The sequence below is a fragment of the Melanotaenia boesemani genome, chromosome 8 (genome assembly GCF_017639745.1).
Source record: "Melanotaenia boesemani isolate fMelBoe1 chromosome 8, fMelBoe1.pri, whole genome shotgun sequence".
NCBI classification, from domain to species: Eukaryota; Metazoa; Chordata; class Actinopteri; order Atheriniformes; family Melanotaeniidae; genus Melanotaenia; species Melanotaenia boesemani.
The window spans coordinates 18705177-18723081 of NC_055689.1; the positions used below are offsets into that span (position 1 = coordinate 18705177).

General features: G+C 38.4%; 2 protein-coding genes across 2 annotated transcripts in view; one reads left to right on the forward strand and one right to left on the reverse strand.

The window, feature by feature from the left end:
* Nucleotides 1-12624, forward strand: LOC121643776 (tetratricopeptide repeat protein 39C-like). Its single transcript, XM_041991300.1, has 14 exons — nucleotides 1-434; nucleotides 1712-1760; nucleotides 2802-2930; nucleotides 3079-3193; nucleotides 3301-3706; nucleotides 4134-4302; nucleotides 4406-4499; nucleotides 4575-4682; nucleotides 4771-4880; nucleotides 4964-5087; nucleotides 5173-5270; nucleotides 6907-7011; nucleotides 7114-7152; nucleotides 9793-12624. The coding sequence occupies exons 1-14, from the start codon at nucleotides 289-291 to the stop codon at nucleotides 9880-9882; spliced, it is 1782 nt and encodes a 593-aa protein (XP_041847234.1). The 5' UTR covers nucleotides 1-288; the 3' UTR covers nucleotides 9883-12624.
* The window catches only part of LOC121643775 (oxysterol-binding protein-related protein 1-like), a 21091-nt gene continuing 14878 nt past the window's right edge, over nucleotides 11693-17905 (reverse strand). Inside the window, exons 18-27 of the mRNA XM_041991299.1 lie at nucleotides 17290-17424; nucleotides 15781-15878; nucleotides 15517-15699; nucleotides 15331-15438; nucleotides 14953-15042; nucleotides 14676-14802; nucleotides 13731-13853; nucleotides 13536-13659; nucleotides 13363-13453; nucleotides 11693-12936 (exon numbers count right to left, since the gene is read on the reverse strand). Coding sequence (XP_041847233.1) covers nucleotides 12834-12936; nucleotides 13363-13453; nucleotides 13536-13659; nucleotides 13731-13853; nucleotides 14676-14802; nucleotides 14953-15042; nucleotides 15331-15438; nucleotides 15517-15699; nucleotides 15781-15878; nucleotides 17290-17424 — 1182 coding nt within the window. The 3' untranslated portion in view covers nucleotides 11693-12833. The remainder of the gene's footprint in view (nucleotides 12937-13362; nucleotides 13454-13535; nucleotides 13660-13730; nucleotides 13854-14675; nucleotides 14803-14952; nucleotides 15043-15330; nucleotides 15439-15516; nucleotides 15700-15780; nucleotides 15879-17289; nucleotides 17425-17905) is intronic.

The window sequence follows — 17905 nt, forward strand, 5'->3', positions numbered from 1 at the left end:
AACACAAACCGCCGGTTACACAGGCGGCGGCAGAATACGGAACAGCGACACAGCGGTTGGGACAGCGGCAGCGGATTGTTTGTGTAGTTCTGTGCAGTTAGTTACGTGAATCTGTACGGCTGTTGGGTTTTTTCATAAAAAAACAAAGATATGACAGCGTTTGTTCAAAACTGCGCCATCGACAGACACTATTTTAACTGTGAGTAAGCTGTCCAAAAATACCGCACAGCCCCTCCTTGCTTTCCCCCGGCTGCGTTCGGTTCCTCGCCTTCGGCATCGGGCGTCCTAATGGCGGACCCGAAAGAACCAGCCTCGGGCAGCGTGGAAGAAGTGAAGAAGGACCGTATAAACGACGCGGAGCTGGCTCTGAAAGGAATCAATATGCTACTCAACAACGGATTTAAGGAGAGTGATGAGCTCTTCAAAACATACAGGTTCGTTGGGTCTACCTAGAGACAAAAAGCAGCATTTCAGTTAGTTACTCAAGATGAACGTAATGAGAGCTGAGTCTAATGTTTGCAGATATGTGATGAACCAACAGAAGTAAAAACAATGAAGGCATAAAATCATGTCCTGTGTTATCACGTTTAAACCCCAGCATCCTTGTCATACTTGTCTGGTTTGTTCGCCTTATTATCTGGTTATTAGCAGGATTAGTCTTGTTTACTTAGTATAAAGTTAAGTTGTATGGAGGCAGGCTGCTTTACTTGCTTTAACAATATTTACTGTAAAATTCTTCTAAAGAGAAATGCTTGTTTGACTGGTTATCACTCCTGTAATGCCAGTCATGCCCTCTTGGTTGTTACAGTTGTATGTGAAATACTTTCACATGTACTACCTGACAGTTGTATTTTCACGCTTGTCTAAATTGCTCTTTAAAAAGCATTTGTTCGGTGCAGCATATTATATAGATAATTCCTTTCAGTCATGCTTATATATATATATAGGTGACACACTGGTATATTTGAACATTTTCAGGATTTTATATACCTTTTCTTGCCCTGTCATAATAAAGTCTTATTATGTGAAAGAAGGCTTTACTTTCAACATGCATATTGATATCCCTGAAGGGCAACCCCCTATGTTTCCTGACCCCTGGTGAAAAGCAAAATGCCACCTCACCCACTAATTGCTCTAAGCTGTAGGTGTCATCCTGCTTTGACTGCATCAGCAATAAGACTTAGAGCAGTGGTAGCCAACGTTGTTCCTCGAGGGCCCCAATCCGGCAGGTTTTTTCAGATTTCCCTGCTCCAGCACACCTGACTCAAATTAAATGGATCCAACAGCCTATAAGGATCTCCACAATGACTCGTTAGTTTAAGTCAGGTGTGTTGGAGCACGGAAATCTGGAAAACCTGCTGGATTGGGGCCCTCGAGGACCAGCGTTGGCTACCCCTGACTTAGAGGGAAGTGAAAGACACAAACACATCAGTTTGTGTCTGGCGTAATCAACCAGAAACGTTCCTCTGGCCCTGTTAGGACATCATAAAGTTACAGTATGTGTAGGACAGTGTAGGCGTTTTAATTTTACTGTCAATTTGTGCCTTAACCTGTTCATTTCTTGACTTTTGATTAATGCAGTACTTTATATATGAAACAGGCTTAATATTTTTTTGTTGCGCCACTGACAACATCCTTTTCTGCCCTACAGATGATCTGTTGCCCATCCATGCTGTCCCGCCATTAATCTTGTCTTTGTCTTCTTTTTCAGGACCCACAGTCCCTTGATGAGTTTCGGTGCCAGTTTTGTGAGCTTTCTTGTAAGTAAAGAACCTGTTTTAGTTTGTGGTCTAAGTGCTGACAAAATGATTATAAGCGTTAAAGAAAGCTTTTGGTTTCATTATGAGGATTGAAGAATTTCTCATGTGTTCAACCACTGGCTCCTTGCAAGGACTATTTTTATTTCTTTGTGTTTTTTTTTTTTTCTTCTTACCACTAAACAGACTTACAAATGAGTTTTGTTTTTGTGTCTTTTAAAATGAAGTTGTGCATTGATATGCTTTTCATGTAATCAAACTTTCACACAAATTAATATAATTATTACATAACGTAAAATTCCATGTCAAAAATAACTCACAAAACACAAAAAAAAGCGGTTTTTATTATTATTAGAATTATTATTTAATAGTAAAATCCCCAAGAAACAAACAAAAAAAAGTTTCTGTTCTTTCTTTAAAGAAATTACATAATTACACACACATGCACACTATCAGTCAAAAGTTTGGACACTTTACTATTAAATCCAAACCTGTCCAAACCTTTGACTGGTAGTGTAAATACCTTACTGTATATTTTTTAAGAAGTAATTGACTTCCCTTCTGAGTAATGCTTGCTGCCTCCTTCGGTATTCTTTTAATTTGAAAACAAATACTACTTCTGCTATCTGTAAAAAGTCTCTCTTCCATTAATTAAGGTGCCTGTTTAGGCATGATCAGATTTACCTAAAAAGAAGAAAGGTTGTCTGACTTCTACATGTACAGAGAACTGTGTTTCACAATTTTGCCTTCTGATCAAGTAAAATGAGCATTTAGCAATACTTTCCATTAATTCACCTTTAAATTTAATAATTTCACTGGTTCTGTCACTTTCTAGTTGTACTATTGTCTCATGTTGCTCTGAGCTGTTCTAAACAAGAATTATTAGATGTTGATCATAAATGCTCTTTTCCTGCTTTCTGGACTCTAAAATTGTAAACTAGAATAAAATTTCTTCCTCACTATTAGAATCTGAGGACCACCATTATTTGTTTTGTTAAGTTTGTATCAAATGAATTTGTCTTTTTTTTTTTATTTTTTTCGCAGAATGCCATGATGACATTTGAAGAAGAGAAAATGCAGGTGGCATTTGATGATCTCAAAGCTACAGAGAGACTGTGCGAGAGTGAAAACACTGGTGTTATTGAGGCCATCAAAAACAAGATCAAGCGGAGTGTGAGTCACCTCTATAATAGATGATCTAATGAGACGTACAGTATATGATGAATGCTCTTTCAAAATTGGACAGTAATACCAGTGTTAGCTTGTTAGCTTTCATGCATGTCTGTTATTAGACTAAATGTTTATGCATTTATGTGGGAAGGTGGACTCTCAAAGGTCAGGGGTGGCTGCAGTGGATCGATTACAGAGGCAAATCATCATTGCAGACTGCCAGGTTTACCTTGCAGTTCTGTCTTTCATCAAGCAAGAGCTGTCAGGTTAGGGAGCTTTTAATATTTATTGGTCATATTTGTTCTGTTTTACACAAGTAGGTCCTCCTCAAGCATAGCATGTTTCAATGACTTCAGCTTCTGTCCGTTGGCAGCATATATTAAAGGAGGCTGGATCCTCCGCAAAGCCTGGAAGATGTACAACAAATGTTACAGTGACATCACACATCTACAAGAGGGCAGCAGAAGGAGGGCTTCAGAACAGCAAGGGATGTCGTCTCCCTCTCCGTCTTCCACCTCAAACCCGTCCGACCGCAGTCGCTCCTCCTCACCTGGATCAAGTCCATCTCAGAGATTAGACAGCATCAGCCCCGAGGCTCTGGATCGGCTAAAAGGATCAGTCAGCTTTGGTTATGGTCTTTTCCACCTCTGTATCTCGATGGTGCCGCCGCACCTTCTCAAGATTGTCAACCTGCTGGGCTTCCCTGGAGACCGTCAACAAGGCCTGTCAGCGCTCACGTACGCCAGTGAAAGTAAGGACATGAAGGCCCCTTTAGCTACGTGAGTACGTGAGTCAGTATGTTTGTGAATCTGTATTCTGGTTTTAAAAATGAAGAAAGAAATGGGGACATAATGTTTCAAAAAAGGAAAAGAAACCCCAGAGTGACTCAGGCCTTATAGCATCATGGCATGTTAAATAATTTTAATTCCTTTTTATTCCTAGATTAACCTGGCAACCATGTTTGTGCTTAACCTCTATTAAAATAAAGAAGTGTGAAAATGTGTTTATGCCTGCCAAGTTACAAAATCCTCTGTTTTTTGTTTATAATTAATCTGTGCTAAGCTGTATTTTCCAATTACTCGTCATATTTGTCAATAACTTATTAAGCATTGTACATAATGTTTTATTAGATGTCTCCATTACAGTAAATTGGAAAATTCCCACATTGTATGAATTTAGTCATCAGTGTCTGTGCTTCTGTTACAGCTTGGCACTGTTGTGGTATCACACAGTTGTGCAGCCCTTCTTCGCTCTGGATGGCGCAGACACGCAGGCAGGTCTAACAGAAGCCAAATCCATTCTTCAACAAAGAGAGGCTATCTATCCAAACTCCTCCCTCTTCATGTTTTTTAAAGGCAGAGTCCAGCGCCTCGAGGTAAAGACACACAAAGAATAAACCTTATTTTCTTGTGCTATGTGGATTCTTCTCCTGACTTGGAAGAGCTCACTGTAACTGACCACAAAGTTATTCTTTCTAGTGCCAGATCAGTAGGGCCTTGACGTCTTTCAGTAATGCCTTGGAGTTGGCCTCTGAACAGAGGGAAATTCAGCATGTGTGTTTGTACGAAATAGGTAATGTACACACCACCCACCCAGATCACACACAGTCTTGCCGGCATTAGTTTTTATAATATTTTCTGAATCCAGGCTGGTGTAGCATGATTGAGCTGAACTACAGCGAAGCCTACAGGGCTTTTGAGCGACTGAAAGCTGAATCTCGATGGTCCCAGTGCTACTACGCTTATTTAACAGGAGGTAATGGCAGTTTAATGAAGGATGACTTTAAGGGCACTTTCTGAGTTCTGTACTGGCTTTAGTATATGGTGTTTGTTTTATTTGGTAGCATGCCAAGGAGCCACAGGTGATCTGGAAGGAGCTGTTGTGGTTTTCAAGGACGTTCAAAGACTTTTTAAACGCAAGAATAATCAGATAGAGGTGTTTTCTATTAAGAGGGTATGTATGTATCCCAATGATTTTTTTTTCCAAAGTGAATTTAAAGAACATCAGTGACGTGTATGCACACACTTTGTCCTCAGGCTGAAAAGCTCAGGAGCTCCAGTCTGTCCAAAGAGCTTTGCATATTGTCTGTGATTGAGATTCTTTATCTGTGGAAAGCTCTGCCCAACTGCTCCACTGCCAAGCTGCAGACAATGACACAAGGTAAACATACATCTTACCTGTATCAAGAATAATATGTCTTTTAAGTTTTGTTTTCTATTGTATCCTTTGTTTTGGACTGTTTTAGTTTTGCAGGGAATTGATGACGCCTCATGTGCAGGCCTGAAAAACCTGCTTCTTGGTGCCCTAAATAAGTGTCTCCATAATACCAAAGATGCCATTCAGGTATACTAATTTACTAAGTCACTATATTTTCCAGACTATAAGTTGCACTTTTTTCATAATTTGGCCCTGCAGCCAATAGTCAAGTGTGACTTAGATATAATTCATACCAACTGACATGAACCAAGGAGTAAACATTACCGTCTACAGCCACAAGAGGGCGCTCTAGGGTTGTGATAACTATGGTATATGCTGCTCCTGTGCCACTGAAAACATTAACTAAAACATTAATGAAAAACAACTAAGCAAGTCTGGTCACAAACAAAATGCCCCCAAGAAGAAAATCTTATTCTGCAGATTACAAACTGCAGGTAGTAAAATGTGCAACTTAAAACAGTAATTGAGCAGCAATTAGCGGAGTTGTTCAGAAATGACACAAAGGATGAAGAATTCCATTGATTTAGTTATGTGGAGTGAGATCAGGAGCTTAGTAAATTTGCTTACTGGTAACTTGAGTGGAGTTGCGACTTGTTATGTTAACTTAGGCAACGCAATACAATGCGGTCTTCATTACACTGATGTGTGAATTGTATGTGGCACACATACGCAGAGGATAAAACGACATCATGTAGTGCATAGTATTTACAGATGTAATGGTTGCTTTACGTCTGTTTTATCAATTTAGAAGTACTTGCCCACTCTGAACTGATAAAATTATGCCCAATTGATGAATGAAAGGAGGAGACTGAGAAAAAGGAGAGCACAAATGTTAACAATGGCCTTTTGTGGAGCATTGGTTCCTTCTGTGCAGAGGCATGTACAGACAATGCAGTTGAGTTCGTCTGTGCAGAGTCCTGCACAGATCCAGTTTTACCAACTTGCTCAAACCTGTTAGGACAATTACCAAACCTGATCCTTGGATATCTTCAGCCCTGTTTCCACTGAGTGGCTCGGGCTGGTGCAGACTGGTACGCTATTTTGTGTGTTTCTATTATAAAAGGGGCACATACAACCAAACCATACCACACCATTTATGGACCCCCTTCCGTTGTAGGTTGATAGGAAAATTCTACTGTATGGTTAAGGCGAAGCTACTGGCATCTAACGATAAAATCTATTAATTGGCGGACAGAAATACGTCACTGCCCACGACAAAAGCAAGCTCGAAACGCAACGTTACAGTTCAGTTCATGGTTCAGTTGGACGTTGGAAAGATAATAGGAAAAGGATGCCTACAAACAACAGTACGGTCATGTGGCATGTATTATTCATACAAAGAACCAAAAGCCAAGCAGAGGGAAAACGAGTTGCTCATTGGCTTCCATTGTCGTTTTTAGCATCATGTTTGTTGTTGGCGCACTAGTATTACACAATGCTAGGCATTTGGTCTGATGTTTGACTTCTGTGACCAAAGTCAGATGAAATGCAATATGACGTTCAGACTGAGGTTGCTTCCACACAGATCAGATAAGTATGTGATCTAGGACCACATATGAAAGTGGCCTGGATTGGATTTGAAAAAAATCAACTTATAGTCTGGAAAGCAGTGTATAAGAGTTGGAAACCTGATGCATGACATGCTACTCTGAGTTGGAGTTAATCCATGTACTCATAACACAGTGATAATTATGGTAATTATAGCTGTAGCAGTTTTATTTTCCAGTGTGTAAGAACTGGGTCTAACCATTATTTCTTATAGTATTTCCAACTGGCTGTGAGGGACGAGGTTGGCTGTCTGAGCAACTCTTATGTGCAACCCTACTCCTGCTATGAGCTGGGCTGTGTGCTGCTAAATTCCCCAGAGGTAATTTTTTTCCTGTGTATGTGTTATGGAAAAAAAAAACTGTTCCTTTTTATCAGAGTTGGTGAAGAAATCACATGGTTTAAATATATAATTTTTTCCTAGAATGCAGGAAAGGGTCGAATGCTAATGCTTCAGGCTAAGGTACAGTAACCTTTTTCTTTTCATTTTGTCTTTATTGTGTGACCTTTTTATCTTTGCAACTTCTGAAGACTTTCCAATAGTAGTCACATTGTTAATGACAATGACCTGATGTTTGGTAGTCCTTGAACTGACTGTTGCTGGTTTTCCCCTGACAAAAGGAATGAAAATCTCTGTGTTCAAAATGTTTCCCTGATTTTGATTGAAAGCAAAATATTAGTACATTGAGTTTTGTTTGATTTATAGTGTTGGTGAAAGGCCTTAAGAATATTGCAGGATGTGCTCATGTCTCAGCTTTTGAAGACAGACAGCCACTGCCTAATCAGGTAACCCAGTGAAAAAGCAGTAAAACTGTTGCTTGGTTCCCCTTGAAGTTTGAGAGCTGTCTGTAGTTGGTCAGCTGTGCATTAAACTGAGGTTTTAAGAAATTTGATGGCGTCAATGTGGCTGGAATAGTCACAGCCAGATAATAAAGCATTAACAAAGGAAATTGAATTTCTGAGAATGGAATTTTAATGAACAAAGGCTGTCTAACTTCAGTGGGACCAGAGCACAGTTGTAGTGACAGTCACAACTGTTGGGTAGGTTTTTAGAAATAGTAACTATGTTTACATGGAGAAATATTTCATCAGTCTGATTGCAATTACTCTGATTAGAGTATTTTTATTGATAAAACTCTATTGAGAACCTGTAACCTCCTCCAGGAATAAGAATTCCAAGAATTCCATGAGCCATTAATCATGTGGATCAGTTACTATTCTCAATTGTGCTTTTTAATGCTTGGATGTATAATGTTGGTATTTTAAAGTATCATGTCAGTTTGATTTATTCAGTGTTAGATTTTAACCCATGAAAATACACACATATGTTTTATGATCATTTAAATGAAAAATAGACAAGCTTAGCCGTTGTGTGTCACAAAAACAACAACAAAGAAACAAAGGAAACAATGGGATAAGAAAATAACTTTTATAATACCATGCAGACAATACAACAATCTGATCAATGTATTGTATTTATTGTATGTATTACTGTATGTATCAGTAGAATAAGCTAAAGGCATCTATCTTTGTTAGGAATGAACAAAGGCTGTCTAACTTCAGTGGGACCAGAGCACAGTTGCAGTGATGTCACAACTGTTAGTCTTACTGTTAGTAAGTTTTTAGAAATATTAACAATGTTTACATGGAGAAATATTTAATCAGTCTGATTGCAATTACTCTGATTAGAGCAGCAGGTCTTTACACGGACACCAAAGGAAACCTTTATGTTTTTCCATCTTTTGTTAATAAGATTCTATTGAGAACCTGTGACCTCCTCCAGGAATAGAAAAAGAGTAATTAAGAGTGTTGTCCTGACTGAAATCAAAGGTAAAAATTTTGATGTTCAGCAGCTTTTTACTCGTGTAAGATCTTTTTGAGAAATTGGGGACAAAAGGCTCTCATGTTCTACACCCTAAAGGTCATCACATCACCCTCACATGTGTGAAAGAGGGTATGAAACTATCTATCTATCTATCTATCTATCTATCTATCTATCTAATCAGATTTTGTTTTAATCATTTGATCATTCTTGAGCAGTAAAGTCATTTAAGACCGCGCTCTTTTAATGATTCATCCATAGCCTCCTGGGTCTGCTTATGGAGCACACAATGTGAGCTGTTAAGGTCCACTTTTACTTGTGCTTGTTTGTAGAAAGCAGGAGCAGTATACGTATGTCCTTTTGTAAACAATATCTTTTAAGGATTAGCGGGAAGGCCCAGAACAATACATTTTCAAATAAATGCTTTACACAATGTAAACACACATCTTATCAGAGCTCTTTATTACCCATGTAAATGATTACATTTCAGTCAATGTAAATGTAGCTTTTCTGATTTATAAAAACAACTTTCTGATTTATCCAGATCTAACTGATCTTATTCAGATGTTTAAAAGAAGCACTGTTATTTGCTAGGGACCACTACCTTAACTTAAAGTGATATGAAGACACACTTAGTAACATTGGCTGGTGACTGGTTGGAAGCAGTGCCAGGTTTCTGTTGCTATGCTTTTATGGAGTGGCCACTGAATATAGCAACTCTCCTGGGTGTCATTGTACTGTCTGTTGAGAAAGGCAGGGCTCTAAGCAAAGAAAGAGGCCACATCCCACCTAAATCTGTCGGTTAAGTAGAGGTGTATTTTCTGTCCTTGGTATGAAGTCATGCAGACACACAGATACCATTCAATTCACACAGCCATCTGCCCTTAATTATCCGTTTTCTCTGAATGCTTCTTAGGATTAACAAAAGAAATCCCTTGTTTAAAACGGCTACAGTAGCTTGTGTGAGCTCATGTGCAGAATATAGGTGAGGTTTCAGCCAATGGAAGAGGTGTTTGCTCCAGCAGCCTTGACTTTGATGTGTTGGTAGCTGACAGTGACAGATCTCACTCTCACTGTTGCACAACTGAGCAGATGCACTGCTGTCTGTCAGCAGCACAGTAGGAGCCAGGAGTGGGATGCCTACATTTTTAATGAGCGTGACGTTATCCGATTGGTCAGCGAGCACATTGATCTGTCTGTGCTGACTTCACAACTTGTTAGAGGGCAGAGCATGACCACAATAAACTTAATTTTATTTACCCTCTGCATCTTTTTGTACAGGAGGACTATGCTGGCTATGACTTTGAGAACAGGCTCCATGTTCGTATTCACTCAGCTCTCGCCTCTATGAGAACTGCAGCCCAGCCTTGAATCTACACCTCAGAAAGAAACTGGAAGACATGACTGAAAAAGCCACAGTACAACTTCAGACACTAATGTTTCACTGTATGTTTTTACTGATTTTGTTTTCATTTTGTTCTTCTGAGCCAAAGCATCATTTAAACGTGAAGATAAATGTTTCATGGAATAACATTACAGATGTTTTTTGACCTTCTACTGGACTTCACAATACATCAACAAATTAGATTTTAAGCGGTTTATTTTATAACTAGGTGCTGGTTAAAGCAGATGGTAGCCTATAAATTAATTTTGAAAGAAGGAAGATTTGATCTCAGATCTACAAGTCAGGGCAAGTTAAGTTATGGCACATTAACTATCAACCTTTTCAAAGCAATTCAAAGGAATGACTGTGTGAAGCCAATAGAACCTTAGTAATGGTTGCACAGCATTTGTTCTGTAGAGACTTTGCTGAGTCATAGGCATGAGAGTCAATCTGGGATTTTTGGCCCACTTGAACAGCGTAGTTTCTGTATAAATATTTCTTCAATACAGGTTTTAATAAATGTGCAAACACTGTTCCATGTCTTAATGGCATCAATGCACAGCACAAAACTTTGCTGCAAACTGGTTTTACTTTATATTTGTTACAAGATAATAAAAATATTGTAAAGTTGGTATTTTCATTATTAAGCATTTATAAAAATGCAGGCAATTTTTTTTATAGACAACTCTGTTTTTATACAGGCTTGTAAGTTATTCTGAAAGCTGACAGAAATGGTATCTTGATCTAATTTCATTACAGATTTAGAAGATGTGACATTTACTGCTGAATTGTTATTTTATGAACTGTCTTGGCAACCAGAGGTGTCGCTGCAAGTGAAGAAGGCCACCATTATCAGATTATAGTACAGACTATACGAGTAGCTCATTCATTTCATCACAAAGATGTTGCTTCAGTGAGTTTAGTATCAGCAGATGGTCTGAAAAACCACAGAACTGATTAAAGATGATCAAAGAAATCTGCAGCACACCCCTCTCAACATCAAGCATATGTATGCATGTCAAGATGCAAACCACAGACAAGCCTGGGTAAACAAAACTAAAACAAATCTGTACTGGAGCAACTGAAAGAGCATAGAAAAGGAAAGATCTGAATGTTCCCAAATCCACCTTCAATCATGCTGAAGTACAGGGGCATAAATGGCTGTAGATGAGCTTGAGTATCTTTATTTACTGACTTTGAGACTGCTGATAGAAGTAGAGGAACGATTTCCAAATGTTGTACTCGAATTCACTCATAAGAAAAATTCACTGGTTGATTACCTCAAACATCCTATATAACCCAAGAGCTGCCACTTAACCACATGACCTCAACCAAACTAAAAATGTTTTTTTTTTTTTAAATTAGTTTATGAACAAAGGTATATTTATTGGTTGTTAAAGCTGAATTTGACATGCTTTGACTGCATATTAATATAGTGGTCTGTAAGGCCTGATATTAGGAATTTAACATGAAGTGGAAATAATAGGTTTTCTTTTGGCTTTTAAAGAGGTCCTCTTGCTTTCTGTGTAATCTCTTTGGATATAAATGTTCATGTCATAACTATTCAATTTGAACTGAGTAAAAATGTAGACATACATTTGGATGCAAGATTTTTTAAACTTCGATATTTTAGTTTGAACCTGTTTGCAGTGAATTGATGCCAATTCATGTCAGAGAACAGAACAGTACACTGTTCGTGTACAGCAAAACCATGGTCCACTCAAGAAACCCAGGGAATGTACACACATTTTATAAAAAAAACAAGGTAAATAAGAAAACTTGACCATTAAGTTTTTATTTAGCAACAATAGAAATTCTGTTTAATACCCAAAAGAGTGATAACAGTAAAACTAAAACGTACATGTAGCAGCTATCATGAGAAATCAAATGGTCAGTGATTGACTGAAGGAGGTAAGGCTTGCATAGTAATAGTTATGCACATGCATTTATCATGATAGATGGATTTTGATTAGGTTAATGCACTTAGCACTACGAATATCATCAGTTGTATTAATCTATAGCAAAACCTTCACACACACACACACTTCTATAAGTACAGAACCAGTGTCTCTGCTTTAGTATAGTAAGGGAGAAAAAAGTCTTTACAGGGTTGGGTAGAGCATTAATCTCAACACATGTTTATATGCTACATAATAGGCTTAAGGATAGAGTATCTTATTCAAAATCTTCCTGTTACCGTCATGGTCATCAGTTTTCATTTATTTACTTTTTTTTTTCCCCCTGATCTAATCTAGCTGACAGGTTTACAATCAACTATAGTAGCCTTTTAAACAAGCAATGAGGCAAATTTCTAAAGACATTCCTTTACATACTTAATATTTGCACCACTCACTGTACCAGAAAGAGAAAACAAAGGCAAATGTACCCAAATGATCCATTTTAAAACATTGTACTGCATTACAGTAATGCATGCACAAGTATCAATTCGCAACAAAGCTGTGTTTAGAAAACACCACAAGCTTCATCCAGTCTCGCTGCCTCCTCACTTAATCGACACTGACGCGTAAAATGTCATGACAGAGAGAATTTTGGACAAAATAACAGTTAAGCTGAGGTTTCTGTTTAAAACACACCATCTAACATGTAATATTTCTCAAATACATTCTAGTTTTTCCACTACATGCTAACACCTCATGTAAGTGGTCATAAACCACAATAAATAAGCAAAAAAAAAAAAGTTTTGTGCCTTATTTATCACACAGACCAAAGAAAATGAGATACCTCTGAGTTCAAACAGTGTGTCACTGCATTTTTAAAGCATGTTCTCCTCAAAGTGAACCCCATACTCAACCTGCAGTTCTATATAGACTTCTTTATGTTGTTCCTAAACGTTGGGAGTGCAATCCCCAGAGCAGCAGGCGGAGTCCAAAGGTGGGAAAACAGATATCCGTGTGTATACCTGTGCAGATTTTTACATTTAGTAGATGTCAGGCAGTTGACTGTAATTCCTGTCCCAGTAGCCTTTCAAGTAGAGCCAGTCCTGAGCTTTGTTGTAAGGGTTGGGTCCTTGCTGAAACCACCTTCAGAAGAAAAAAAAAAAAAAAAACAGGTGATAAAAAAAAAGATGGCTTCAATATGGGCAAAGCAATATCAGAGAAACGAGAAGGATAAAAGAATCACAGCCAAACTACATGCACATTCACACAAAAAAAGTCCTAAATATGTTAGGCACCACGTGTGTGGTAAATGTAGTTACTTCTTTTGGACACATCACACGCAGTTGTGCATTTTATCCTGAGGAGGGTGATATCGTGCAGCATTTCACATCAGAGCAAACCAAAGATTACAAAGCTTTGAACCAAACCTTGGGCTGAGTGCAGTGCTCCTTTATTCAGTTACAGTAATAGAAAATGCGTAGTTGATAACAAGATGACAATAAGTTAACCCACAAATAAATAAAAAATGAGCCATAACATATTGTAGATCACAATTTTTTAGCGACTAACCTTATTTTCCATTCCTCTGTTGATTTAGAGCGATTTTTTCGGGCTGTTCGCTGTTTTTCCTCAAGCCTCTTTTTTTCCGCACTCGCCGAATCTGCAAAAACATGGATATAGAAAACTCAATATTGCTAGAGATGGAATTAAAAGCAAACTCAAGTCACGGCCACACACTACACCTATATCTCCGTTCTCCATGGCACGGATGTCTGGTCTGAGGCGACTGTCTGTGGGAGGAAGGACTCCCTCCATGCTCTTGTCCATCTCATTTAGCTGCATGGCGAATGTGGAGAATGCATAGAACTGCAAGAGAGACTCAATTTAGCTTAAAACTTTGAACGCCGTTTCCCACCGTAACCCTGGTTGTGCTGTACCTTGGATGAGTTGTCTGGTCGAGGAGTTATCTTCCAGATGAGCTCACTGCCGGGGATGACCTGGACTGTCTCAGCATCTGGTGGAGGCATCTCTTCAGGCTCCTCGTCAACACTGCTCTGAGACTACAGACGCACATTCATTTAGCAAATCATGAATTACAGTTAAATATCTATATGTTATTACAGTGATAATCGCACGCATGTTCCTCTTCAAAAATAAAGAGGGGAAAAAAATTCTCGCTGAGGGAGTGCATTGCTTAAAAAGGTGAGGTAGCAGAAGAGGTGACAGAATATATGAAATAAGATGTTAAAATAAACCAATGCTCAGGTCAAAAAGCTTTTGTTACGCTTTATTTTGCATACAATATTTTTAAAATCAAAACTTGACTTGCAATTTTGACTGGTATTTTATTTTTAATTTCCTTTTCAATTAAAAAAATCTTGATTTAGCTCTATAGTAGTCCAGAGTCCTTATTGAATATTAGCCACCTAAAGCCAGGTGTTTGTGTGTGGCTTTGGTATTAGTGAGAGCTACAGACAGACTCTTGCTTGTTATGCATTACTGTCAGGAAGTTTAGTTGTGCAAGTGGCCCCGAATTATACTGTAGAATGACGAGACCCCTAAACATATGTGGAGAATTATAAGAAACTGTCGTCATTGACAAGAAGTACAAGGATGACTTAACAAACGGGCTGGCCTCCCACAGAGCCCAGATCTCAGCATGAAGGAGTCAGCCTAGAATTACAAGGAAAGGAAGCTTCCACAGAGGAGCTCTTCAAGAAGGTGGAACAACCTTTCTGCCAAAAACCTGACACCAAATATAGACAGGATATATCTTTTGTTTTTTTTTTTTAATTATCCTCACTTTTCTGAAACATTTCCCATTGGATTACATTTTTAAACCAACTAGAGACCTGTTGCTGAAGTCAGTAAAAATTTCATACCTCTTTGTTGCTCTTTTTTTCCTCTGAATTCTTTTTATCTGACTTTTTGTGGGCATCAAAAGTAGCAGGGTCAATGACGTAGAGGCATTCGGTCCATTTGCCATACATTGCACACAGCTTCTTTTTGCTGTAAATGTGCACAGAATAGATAATAAATTAAAGTTTTTGTCATCTAAAAACACACGTGAGCAAAACTCCTAACATACAGATTAACATGTCAATGTCTTGACATAAAACAAATGACAAAATTGTAATTGACAAGTAATTTAATCAATACCTTTTATCAAGAATGTATCCCTCAACTTTATGGAGCTCTTTTCCAAAGAGGCCACAAGGCTTGAATGTTATGTTGCATCTTTCCCCAGTTCTGAAACAGAATGACAGCCTCTTAACAATTCTCTTTCACTTGTCTCCCTCCACAAGCTCAAGTTTTCAAACATTCATTGCAGCTGTCCCAGTTCTGCTTCTGATCAATAAGCTGGATCTGAAAGTGGAACATTCCTCTGCAGAGCACAAGAAAAAAATGCACCCAATTGTCTGCTCATGCAAATGTCCTAGGAAAGCACTTTTACACACACACACACACACACACACACACACACACACACACACACACACACACACACACACACACACAGAGGAGGATTTCATTTACTTGTGATTGATCACTTCCACGTTGCCATACTGCTCGATCCAAAGCTGGCCAACGATGATGTTGTGAACACAACAGGTGGGGTTTGTCCAAGTATAAGATTCGTTGTGTCTGCAGAGATCAAGAAGCAACCAGTGAAGACAAAAGTAACATGAAATGTTAACTCAAAAGGAAAGTGACTGAACTTACTTGGGGAGCTCCAGTGTGATGACGCCTTTGGGCTCGGCTTCTATGCTCTTTCCCCAGAACTTAAGTTTGGGATATATGGAACCATGGAAGACAAAATCCTCCTTGAGGCCCTCAGCGTAAAAGGCACTGATAGGAGGGTGATGGCTAACTTGTTCTGACATCCACCTGAAGCCCAAATCATCTCTAGTGGAGAAAAAAAGAATGACTGGTACTGCTACAGAAAGAACAAATCTGTCTACTTTAAGTGTTGTCTATTGATTGTACCTGATCAGTTCATATGTCTCCCCCAGCAGTGGGTTGAAGGGTTTCCCTGTTCTATCCCACTGTGAGGCTACAGCTGACACGGCAAAGGCGGCAACACACTACAGAGGGATGTTTTATTAAGACAAAAATCATACACAGCCAGATTAGCATTTATTAGTGGGTACGCTCCTTTTTAGTCAGCTGAGTGATGACCCAGAGAGAAGTGATGACGAGCAGGGGAAGGTGGATAAATTAGAACAAATAGTCATAATTTTCCATGCATTTAGTCTGCAAAGTTCAACAGTGTCCACTGGAGGTCTCTTAACAAATAAGGACAATGCAGTATAAAGATATTAGCATTAGCATTATTTTAATGCATAGTTATCTAGAGCTTAGATGAAGGGCACATCAAGGGCGTTTCCACCACATCTGACCATCCAGCTGATGCCCCAGCTGACTGAATAAGTTGTGTGCACTTTTGCCCAAGTTTATATTGTTTGATGAAATTGTGATCTTGTATTTAAACAAACTGACTTACAAAAAAACTACAAAAAACACACTGCCTCTAGCTCTACATAACAGCACCTGGGTCAAACTGGACTCTATGCAGTCTGACTATCACTTAATTATGATGTCCCATCTTGTTTGAGTTCTTGCTTGTGTTGTTCTTACTCTCAAATGTAAGTTGCTTGCATTTGCTAAATGACTGTAGAATAGAATAGAATAGACTCCCTGTTTTAAATGAAGTGAAAACTCTGTCCACCTAACTGCTTGGTCACCCGGGCAGTAAATGGAGCGGACCCAGTACCATGATCATTTGAAAAGGTGCTAAATAAAACAGCAAAACAATAAGAAAATTCTTTATGAAAAACAAATGAATTTTGACTTGATTCTAATACAACCCCATTTGTAAAACAGCTGTGACGATGTGCAAAAATGCAAATAAAAACAAAAAGCACTGGAGTGGCAAATTGGGGTGGAAATGTAAGTGGTCCTTAAAGGAAACAGCTGCTGGAGGACGTTGCATCTAATTAGATTAATTGGCAACAGGTCAGTTCTATGATTGCTGAAACTCTTTTTATACACAATGCAAAAAGTGATCTCAAAATAATGATTTTCCACTTAAACTTGCAAAAACTGAATATTGTATCATTTGCAACACAGAAAAAAAAAATCAGAATTCAGAACCTATGTCAAGGCCTTAAATCTGTATCAGATATCTCTCATGTTTTAGCCCTCAGAAAGCACTGCATCAAAATTAACCATGATTTTGTCATTGAAATCACTGAATGTTAAACGTGGAGGGCAAAGTTCTAAATTGCAAAGAAAAAGTCACATGTGAGCATGACATGAAAAGCTAGAATCCTATATCAGACAACAATGGGACAAGTTCCCTCTCCCTAAGATATAATTTCATCACTGCTGTTTAAAAAAAAAAAATCATTTAACTCTAGTTTTCATTTACAATTTACACTGCTGCTCAATAATTCTTTGGAGGTGGAGTTGTGAATAATGACGTATCACTGGTACCTTCATCCTTTCAACAGAGTCTGTTGCTGCATTGGCCTGGTGGATGAGGTAGGTGTGCTCCATGTATTCTGTAAGCCGCTGGAGGAAGCTCAGAGGCTCATTAAATACAACAGGCATGGCAATCTTTGATAACTCCTGAGAAGAAGAACATGAAGAGATGGAGATGAAAGACACTGAAAGAGCACAGCCCATTAACTTGACAGAGAAATATGCATTTCTCCTTTCAGTTACTAGTTCATTAGAGAAAACTCAAAAATCAAATACAGTTCACCGCAACTGCACTTTATCACATCTTTCAAAGCCTATTTTATTCAGTTTGGGTTGTGGATCATGTTTGGATATTAATAATTACACTCTTTATACTACACATTTTTTGTTATCTGTTCTAAGCAAAGTCGTACCAGTGTTTTCAGTGGTGATATCGTATTGTGAATAATCGATACACTCAAGTAGATGTATATGATAAGCATTTAACCTTGATGTTGCCATCCCATACTTTTATGGCCTGATTACAGAAATGAAATGGGTTTTACAATTGCCTGCCTTATTTAGGACCAGCAAGGAACATAAAAGACAATATCACTGCATTTGCTTCTTCAGCAAGTAAGTACCTCAT